Consider the following 10,326-nt stretch of genomic DNA (forward strand, 5'->3'; position numbering starts at 1 on the left):
AAGCCAATAAGAGAGGTGTGTTTTTACTTGAAATGTAACTCAGAGTATTTTATAGGCATCATTTTGCTTTTTACTTTCTTGCAGTTGGTGTATGAATTCTTTTTGAGATTCTTGGAGAGCCCTGATTTCCAGCCTAGCATTGCAAAGCGATACATTGATCAGAAGTTTGTACAACAGGTAAGGGACTCTTAGATCTCAAATCTTCTTATCTTAGCCCTTGCTTATCAAGAGTAGTCATTCAAAATGTGAATAAAAGTACTTAGTAATTGTTCTTGACAAACAAAAGAGGCTTTGAGGGGTTGGCAAGAGGACTTGGGTCAAAGCCCTTCCTGCTTTCCCGAGGCTCAGTGCTGTCTCCTCCCAGTGTCAGGCCCCTCCCAAAAGCCTGGTAACTCCAGCTCGGGGATCGGGTGGTCTTCTGACCTGCACAGGTCACACTTTTAAAGTAGCTTTCAGAAGAGTTTGTATCAAGGGTGAGCGAGTGCCCAATGAAGTCAGTCAAACTGAGCTTTCTTCTGCAGCTCCTCAAAAGTTTGGGGTGACCATTTAATCCGAGGGCGAAATTTCTGTTTAAAGAAATTTCTGCCGGGCGGTGGTGGCGCACGCCTTTAATCCCAGCACTAGGGAGGCAGAGGCAGGCGGATCTCTGTGAGTTCGAGGCCAGCCTGGTCTACAAGAGCAAGTTCCAGGACAGGCTCTAGAAACTACAGGGAAACCCTGTCTCGAAAAAACAAAAAAAAAAAAAAAAAAAAAAAAAAGAAAAAAGAAATTTCTGTTCAAAAACTGTAAGCCTTTGAACTTGCTGTGTTTTAACTGCTGAGCTGCCAGGGTGGGGCCCATCACTGAGTTTGAGCTCTGGACATTCAACATCGGTCGCCGTCCCTCTCCTAGTGCCACAGGGAAAATAAGATGGGGCCGTGAGGAGAGGAGGACACTAAGACGCGGAGTGACTTCTTGGTGTTTTGAAACTGGCATTACCTCTATAACTAATTTCTAAGAATATTTTCGTTTGTTTTTATTGGCAAGAGCGTTTAGACAATTTAACAGTCTCTTTTAATCATTTGAAATTGTCTGACCCTAAACAGAACTGAAGTGACCCAAGAATTTCTCTGTCCATTGTCTCTTTTAAAGTCACTGTCAGTATGTCAGCCTTGTTAGGGATTTGATGGTGAAGGTGCAACTCAACTCCATTACAAGGGCCTTGCAGACCACCGTCGGGTGTCCAGATGTTTATTTAGAACTGTTCCTGGCTCAGGGATGGTAAACCCCACCACCTGCCTAGCCCTCGATCACTCTTCACAATGCACACAAGATTAGGTGCGCTTACAGTTATCATACTGTAACACTTATCATAGTGCTTCAGCTGTGAGCACATCAGTCAGATGGCAGCGGGGTCTTTGGGGCTATTGCGGAGGAAGGCACATCATTTTTTGGTATGGTTCTCATGTAGAATGCACTCAGCACCTAGTGAAGCCACATGCACATCAAACTTTGTTTCAGATGACAGCAGGCTGAGGGGACCTTGCTGCTTCAGCCTGGTGCTCTAGGTACCCAGAATGCTCCCGGGCTTTTCTGGGGTGTGCAGGGAAAGCCTGGCATGGCGGGAGCCATTCTCTACCTCTACACCAAATCCTAAACTGTCTGGGAAGCCAAGGCAACAGCCTGGTTCCAACAGTTCCATGTGCTTTTTGTAAGGAGGCTGCTTTTTCATTTTCTGGTTGCCCAGACTCCCAAAATAATCGCACAGAAACCATATTTAAATCACTGCTTGGCCCATTAGCTCTAGCTTCTTATTTGCTAACTCTTTTTTTTTTTTTAATTTGCTAACTCTTACATCTCAGTTTAACCCATCTCCATTAATCTGTGCATCACAAGGTCGTGGCCTACCAGCAAAGTTTCCAGCAGCAGCTCCGTGGCTCCTCCCTGACTCCGCCTCCTTTGTCCCAGCATTCAGTTTAGTTTTCCCTGCCTAGCTCTACTCTACCCTACCACAGGCCTAAGACAGGGTCTTTATTAACCAATGGTAATCCCAGCATACAGAGGGGATCCCACATCAGCTGCCACTGGGGCATTAGGGTTGCTTCTGTAAATCACTCTGACAATTCTAACCTTTTAGGAGTTTTAACACTCAGAATAGGAGAGATTTGTTAAAGTCTGGTGTTGAGGGACCCTGTATAATTTAAATTTATGTCCTTTCTCCAAAGAAAACTAAGATGTAATTGTTTGGAGGGGGGGCACAGAACCTATCATTTGAACGTCATAAACGTTAAGCTTATTGTAAAGAGCAAGCCCACAGCTAGGAAATGGCAGAGTCTGGGTTTGAACCACAGCAGTGGTTCTCAGCCTTCCTAACGCTGCAACCCTTTAACACAGCTTCTCGTGTGGTGCTGCCTCCCAGCCATAACATTACCTCACCACTGCCTCATAACTGTCGTGTTGCTGCTGTTATGGCTCATAATTAAATATTTAGTATGCAGTAGTCTGACACGAGACTTCAAGGGGTCTCAACCTGCAGGTTGAGAACTGCTGACTTAGGCCCTTTGACTTTGAATTACTCTTAAAAAATACTTTGAGGGTAACAACCAGAAAAACCAGGTTTCCTGATATGAATATGATATTTCTAATGAGGTTTATTTAGTTATAATATTCAAAATATGTCTAGCTAACAAGAACTCACAAGCTTAGTATTTCTCCCTTAGAGATAAGTCTACTTGGAACATAATCAAATAAACCAAAATCAGAAATATGGACTTTTACTATCATAATTTGAGAGATGTTTAATGTTTTTTATCACTAAAAATTACATTAGGAAAGAACTTTAAAGTCACTTGCAAGGGTAAAAAAAATCTTATTTTTATAAAGTGTTTATATTCTTTAAAATGACCAAAAGAATAAAGACGAATTTGGTGAAAATACTCCTCATCTTCATTGGTAAAATCTGATAAGGCAGAATATTTAGGGAGAATGTTAAAGATTTCATAGGCAATCTTGCAATCAAAATTAGAAAAAAAGAGCGGTTTTAGCTCGATTATTTTTTTAAAGTAATTTGTCAGATTTTTTTTAAAGCTCCTGGAGCTTTTTGATAGTGAAGACCCGAGAGAGCGTGACTTCCTCAAGACAGTTCTGCATCGCATCTATGGGAAGTTTCTTGGGCTGAGAGCGTTCATCAGAAAGCAAATTAACAACATTTTCCTCAGGTAAATTCATCCTTTAGAGTATTCTTCCCCTTGTGCCATTCCTTTAACCAAGCCCTTTACGTTAATTTTGATCTGAAACCTGACCTAGCTGAAGGCTCTCGGTCATTCCTACCCATCTTGAGGTTCACTTAACATTTTAGAGGCACGTGTCTTTTTCTGGGGTCGGCAGTGGTCATGAGGACAGTGTTTGATAGATGAAAGAATTCGCTGAAAATCTTTTTCTGAGGTTTTTAATTTTTTAAAACAATCACTATCAAGCCAATGCCTGTAAAAGTGCTTTCTTTAAATTAAAATCTTACTGGGCATTGGTGGCGCACGCCTTTAATCCCAGCACTTGGGAGGCAGAGGCAGGCAGATCTCTGTGAATTGGGCCAGCCTGGTCTACAGAGTGAGTTCCAGGACAGGCTCCAAAGCTACAGAGAAAAAAAAAACTAAAAAATTCATATGAGTCTATGATTTAAATACTTGTGGAGCATTTGCTTCCTATTACTGCCTGTGGTTCAGGTTTATTCTCCTTGTCTCAGTTCACCGGAGACGAGGAATTGGGCTAGCACTGGAGGTGAGAGGTGACAGTCTCCCCATCACCCACACCTCCTGCTTTATTTGCCTTCAAGGCAGGCCTGATAGCCTATGTCATTTACACTCCAGAAGAATTCTGACCAGTTGAAAAAGTGGACCCCTTTTCCTTGACCTTCAAGTGAGTAATGGTTTCCTACTTAGGACTGTCATATGAGCATCCCCCTTCCTTATATATTAAATATAACCCAGATGAAATGAGACTGTCGTTCTCAAGTTGTAGCAGAGGAAATAGATCAAAAGGTCAAGACTGGCTACGCAGTATCTAAGAGCAGTGTGAACAAAACACCTCGGGGCTAAACAGTTCAGAAAAAACCTGTCCCTGCAGCCCTGGCTTGGTTTCTTCACCTTTTTGCCTGTTTCCTGATGTTTACATTTATTACATCTATCTTTATTCCAAATTCAGGTTTATATATGAAACAGAACATTTCAATGGTGTGGCTGAGCTCCTTGAAATATTAGGAAGGTAAGGTGGGGGGGGGGGCTGTTGGATTTTAAGAATTAAGAAAACGAGTAAACGTTTTACGTACCAAACAGCTGGAGTTTTTAGATTTGAACACAATGCTGGAAGTCCTGGGTTCAGCCCCCAACAACAGAGCGGAAGACGGTTTCAGGGCCTTGGGTCCACACAGCCTCTGCCTTTGGAACTGTGATGGATGCCACAGCTGTTTTCAGGCTCCGGCTGGGAAGAGATGATGTTTTCATCAAGTGTTCACTACAAGAATTCTTACCCAGATGTTGATGGGCTGTTCTTTTTGGGTTCATTTACACATTTCCTGTTCACCACGTAGAATTCCAGATTATTCAGAAGCGTAGGAGAAACTGCATGCTGGAAATTCTAGCAGCACTGAGATAGGAGAGTGACTGCAGAGCTGAGGACAGCGTAGAGGACACTGGATTGGATGGCAGTGCCTGCAGGAGCGGAGCGCAGCAGCCTCTGCCGACAGCTCCAGCACTAAGCAGATGCTCTCCTTAGGTGTAGGTAGTGTAACTTCTGGAACCAAAGCGACTGCTTAACCCTTCCTGCCTTTCTTTCTCCAGCATCATCAATGGCTTTGCATTGCCACTGAAAGCTGAGCATAAGCAGTTCCTAATGAAGGTTCTTATTCCTATGCATACTGCGAAAGGACTGGCTTTGTTTCACGCTCAGGTAAGTCTCAGGAAAGTTGCAGATGAAGTGACTCTTTAGTATAGAGGCGAAGATTTGAGATACCGTTTTGTGTCTTGTAAGGAATTTGCTTTGGCAAACTTGTCAGTTTGTTTCCGTACTACTGGTGCAGCTGTAAGCTAGACAGAGAAGTTACTTATACTCGGGTCCAGGACCTAACTACTCAGCAACATGACCCTGAGTGAGTCTTACACACCAAACTCTGACGGCAAGTTAGAAAGGTCTTGGTGACTGTCAACCTTAGAGCAGTGGTCTCAACCTTCCTGACACTGTGAACCTTTAATGCAGTTCCTCATGTTGTGGCGACCCCAACCATAAAATTGTTGGTACTGTTATGAATCGTAATATATGATATGCAGCTCCCAAAAGGGTCAAGGTCTACAGGTTGACAATCACTGCCCTAGAGGATAATAGTCTGTATATTTCATATTCATAGATATGTACATTCATATTCATAGGTATGCACTGTAAAGTTAACTAAGTCTAGAGCTAACATCTGTTGAACTTAGAACTTTTAAGTTATACAATTATGAATATATTCATCTCATACTGCAACTAAAAACTGAAGTGACATTTTGTGTAATGTGAAATATCCCATCTCCCTAAATGCTACTTTTCTGACGTCTCTTAAACTTGTCTTTGCCCTTTAGCTGGCGTACTGTGTCGTGCAGTTCCTGGAGAAAGACACAACACTGACAGAGCCTGTAAGTGTTCAGTTCCCTCCTCTGCACTTGTCTATCTGTGGCATTTCAGCCCAGCCCTGTATCAGCTGTCACAGGAGGAGCGACTTCCGGGAGGCCGGGAAGGGAGCATCTCATGAGGAACTGAGTTTACTAACAGTTAAGGTGTGTGGCAGGATCCAGAGACTGTCAGTCATCCTCACTGGAATCTGCTTTCTCAGCCACGTTTTACCATGAAAACACTGGATACCAGAGCCATCCCTGAAGTATTAGATTCAACTATTTTAGGCTTAACCCAAGGGGTGCTTAAAAATGTGTATGTATGGTATTCATCTTTTATTTAAAAAGTAGTTCCATATAGTACTACAGCTGAAAACAAATTTTAATGATAAATCAGAATTAGAAGCTCTGGCACACATGGAACTACAAGCACTAATCTGAGATGACTCCATTCACACTGGTGCACAGTAAATGCAGTGTGGTGTGAATAAAGGCCATGGAGAGTTTTTAAGGCTGTACAGTTGTTTTTCCTTTTGAGTGGAACCCTTGCATTCCTAGTTTCTGTATTGTGCACTACTGGATTAGTAAAATTTCTTTAACTGTGTTAAAGTATATGGCCTTTTAATATAATTTTATTGTACCTTGATCTTGTCATCCAAGAAATAATTTAGGACTCCTGGCTTTTAAAGTGTGTACTTTTCTGTTATCTCTAAAGAGCTGAGGCTTGAGCTCAGTTGACAGAGTGCCGGCCTAGCATGCACAGGGCCCTCGCAATGGAAGGCAGAGACCGAAGATCAGAAACCCAAGGTCATTCTTGGCTATCTATACAGTCCTGAAAAAAATACCCCCTTCACCTCATTTTCTTCTGTTGGCATTGGTCACTTACACATGAGAACCAGGGACTCCATCTGCTCATGTGTGCCCAGTTTCATGCCCCAGGCCCTCATATGTATTTGCTCAATCAGCCGAGGTGCAAAGCCGAGTAGGAATTCTCATGTCCTGAGTGCTTTACTTCAGAATAAGTATCCTGACGTTAGCGAGTGGAGGCCAGCAGGCTGTCTGTGTTCCAGGTCCTAGGATCATAGAGAAGCACCACACCACACGTGACTGTTCATTCTAAACTTGGTTGGTTGTTTCTTGTAGGTTATCAGAGGACTGCTGAAATTTTGGCCAAAAACATGCAGTCAGAAAGAGGTGGGTTTAATAAAAATACAATGCATCTTAATCACACTCCGCAATCTTGACTGCTCCAGAGTGGGAGGAGCAGGGAGGTGAGCACAGCTCTGAGCTGTGCCCACTGCCTCACATGCAGATGCCCCTTGTCGTTGAGCCTCTAGATTAGTGTCATGTGTTGTAAATATGTAGATGTATATATACACATACATATACAGATATATGTATGTGTATATATACATACATGTATGTACGTATACTTATTTATTTGGGTTTTTCAAGACAGGGTTTCTCTGTGTAGCTTTAGAGCCTGTCCTGGAACTAGCTCTGTAGAACAGAGTAAAATTTTTAACAGTTTTTTTTTAACCTAGGTGATGTTTTTAGGAGAAATTGAAGAAATCTTAGACGTCATTGAGCCAACACAATTCAAAAAAATTGAAGAGCCCCTTTTTAAGCAGATATCCAAGTGTGTTTCCAGTTCTCACTTCCAGGTATCAGCCTCCTTCCGCAGTGACATTCTGATTTTGTGCCATCCTTTCCCCTGTGAACTCTAATGTTTCTGGTCTCTTTTGTAGGTTGCAGAAAGAGCACTGTACTTCTGGAATAATGAATATATTCTTAGTTTGATTGAAGAGAATATTGATAAAATTCTGCCAATTATGTTTGCCAGTTTGTATAAAATTTCCAAAGAACACTGGAATCAGTAAGTTTGCTTTTTAATTTAACATATACTCTAAATAGCCCTGGCCTTGAACTCAAGTTATGGCTCTTTTTTAATCATTTGAAACCTGTACTGCAGGCTGATGTCACAGTTTTAGATATTCAAGTTGTACGTGGATGTTCCTCAGCAAATGGTCTGGTTGTCCTGTGGAAATATGTGGCTGAACTTGTTCCTGGCCTCCCCAAGCTAGGATCTGAAGACTGTACAGTCTAACACGTGTGACATTTTTACCTTGCTACCCAGGGTTTCAGATGAGACAGATGTAAGCTTAGCAATCGGATCATACTCGCACCTCTGGCTTGTGTGATCAGAGAGAGGTGCAGCACCTCCCAGCCGCCGGCCCCTAACCAGAACTAGCTAGAGGTGTAGCATCCCCGGCCGCTGGCCTCTAACCAGAACCGGCTTCTCCCCAGGACCATCGTAGCGCTCGTGTACAACGTGCTGAAAACCCTGATGGAGATGAACGGCAAGCTTTTTGATGACCTTACCAGTTCCTACAAAGCCGAGAGACAGAGGTACTTGGTACACTTGTGACTCAGTGTTAGGCAGTTCTCATAGCTGTCGGGTCTGTGGGGCATACACTAGGCACTGCAAGGTGAAACCTGAGCACTAAAACTGTTGCTGGCAAAGGAATGTTTTTATAAATTTATTAAGCCTGGTATGACTCCCTCTTGTGGTTAGATCGGGTCTTCTGTTGATCTCTGCTGAACCTTAAGCTAGTTGCACGTACACTGTAATTTACAAGCGTGTGTCCACACTGGCTTCCCTGACAGCCTGCGGTTCCAGTGCTGTGGATTATCAGCAAGTGGTACTGAGCACACTGTCATGGCTCTGGCTTAGGGGACCCTCACCTGGTGTTCCTGTGCTGTATTTCAGGAGCATCCTCCTGATCTAAGGTGGGCAGTGACTACTCCACCAATCCATCAGGGCTCCCACCTGCTGTTTCACTTACGTAAAGATCCAGCCCTCCAATAATTTACTGAATGCATTCTTCTCAATAGTTTACCAGGGCATAGTGGGTCCCGCCTTTAATCCCAGGACTCGGGCGGTATAGGCAGGGATCTCTGTGACTGAGGACAGGATTGTATACTCGAGACCCTCTGTCAAACAAGCAAACCCCCCCACAAAGTTAGGATAGAAATAAGTACAGTCTGAGCCCAGAAAGAGGTGTGTAGGAGACTGTACACTGGTCGTGTGACTGTTGGTGTAAGACACCAACTTCTTTAAAATGAGCTGTGGAAATGAAATCCCATGTTACATGTATATGGCCTGTACCCAAATTAACCATAATCTGATGGGTGGGTAGGGGATTGCCATTCTGTGGGTCTGGAAAGAGGGGCCCGAGGGTTATTTTGACCCAGAGCCGCTCTAGTGACAATGGTAAATTAATCCCATGTGTGGTCACATACGTCTACAGCCACGTGGGAGGGTCACAAAACAACCTGTTCCACATTCTTCACTATCTTGAGCTTCTGATGAAAACTGTTGGTTTCTCCTCAGAGAGAAAAAGAAAGAATTGGAACGTGAAGAATTATGGAAAAAACTAGAAGAGCTGAAGCTAAAGAAGGCGCTTGAGAAGCAGAACAGCGCATACAACATGCACGGTCTCCTCGGCTGCAATACAAGTGCCAAATAAGAGCAGCGCCCTCTGCTGGGCCGGCCTTTTGTACACTCTTCTGGGATATACAAAACTTCAAAGCAACCTCATCAGTATAATAGGAGGCCAGTTTTTCCTGGCGAGCATAAGTGAAAGAAGTCGGACTAAACATAGCCCTGTGCTGATCATGGCCACAGTATATTGTAACCTGTCTAATCATCGATTGTCACTTACCGTCTGTGTTACGAGTGAGGTGATTGATTGTGGGAGTGGTGGGAATCGCACTGCACACAGAGCAAGTCGTCCTCTGTGCTTTCATCTAGGGAAAGCACTTCTGTAAGATAAACGGAGGTGGTGTCCTTCCCTCTCTCAGAGAGATGGCGGGATAAAAGCCCAACCTCCTTAAAGATACTGCCGTACTCTGGGGTCTGCAACACCTACGTTTCCAGGCTTCTGAAGCACAAAGTATTAAAGCTGAGGGAAAGTAAACCAAACCAAAATTATGTTCTCAAATACCCCCTTCAGCAACAGCACCCCAGAGTGCAACAAAGTAGCATCGGTGGGTGGACCCTAGGCTCACCTCTCCTTCATTCCTCTCCTCTCCAAGGCTGGAGGCGGGGCCTTCCCAGTGCGGCCTGCCTGCGGGGTGATGCAGACTGCTAGCTCTCACTGCCTGGCTTTATTTAAAGGAAGTGCATTGACTGTAGAGGCCATGTACGTTCTCACCTGGTCAAGTATTTCTCACATGTTATCAGTACCATTCCAACCTCTTGCCTTGCTGTTGTACGGAACTGTTTTATAATGAAAGACCTTCACTGGGGATTGAGCAGCATTTAATAAAGTCTATGTTTGTATTTTGCCTTATGTCATCTGCTCTTTTATCTCTGGGAGAGATCTGGGAGAGGTATTCTAGTTAAAATTAGGACGCTTATGATCCATGAATTAATCTAGCTATATATTTTTCAAAATATAACCAACTTAAAGAATCTTTTATAAAATCCCAACCTTCGTATCCCTCTGTGCCCTAGAACAAGTTTAACATTAAAGCTAGTTTTAATTAAAACAGGTGTGGGGGGACGACTCAATCTACAATAGCAGCAGGGCTGTGAGGGGCTAGGAGACTGTAACATGGTTTCAACTGAACACCAGTTAAAAATGAGCATAGGTTCTTGCTGCTGTGATAGCAACTGGGGAAAAGCCTTCCTGCAGTACAA

At 43.5% G+C, this 10,326-nt stretch overlaps 1 protein-coding gene across 1 annotated transcript in view; it reads left to right on the top strand.

Annotated features, from left to right (window-relative positions):
* Window positions 1-9,976, top strand: part of Ppp2r5a (protein phosphatase 2 regulatory subunit B'alpha) — a 48,335-nt gene extending 38,359 nt beyond the window's left edge. Inside the window, exons 4-13 of the mRNA XM_038348498.1 lie at window positions 85-177; window positions 3,067-3,197; window positions 4,180-4,239; window positions 4,815-4,923; window positions 5,592-5,645; window positions 6,765-6,815; window positions 7,166-7,285; window positions 7,370-7,497; window positions 7,929-8,030; window positions 9,016-9,976. Of these exons, the coding sequence (XP_038204426.1) occupies window positions 85-177; window positions 3,067-3,197; window positions 4,180-4,239; window positions 4,815-4,923; window positions 5,592-5,645; window positions 6,765-6,815; window positions 7,166-7,285; window positions 7,370-7,497; window positions 7,929-8,030; window positions 9,016-9,151 (984 nt within the window). The 3' untranslated portion in view covers window positions 9,152-9,976. The remainder of the gene's footprint in view (window positions 1-84; window positions 178-3,066; window positions 3,198-4,179; window positions 4,240-4,814; window positions 4,924-5,591; window positions 5,646-6,764; window positions 6,816-7,165; window positions 7,286-7,369; window positions 7,498-7,928; window positions 8,031-9,015) is intronic.
* Window positions 9,977-10,326: the final 350 nt, after the last annotated feature.

Source organism: Arvicola amphibius, chromosome 12 (genome assembly GCF_903992535.2).
Source record: "Arvicola amphibius chromosome 12, mArvAmp1.2, whole genome shotgun sequence".
Taxonomy (NCBI): domain Eukaryota; kingdom Metazoa; phylum Chordata; class Mammalia; order Rodentia; family Cricetidae; genus Arvicola; species Arvicola amphibius.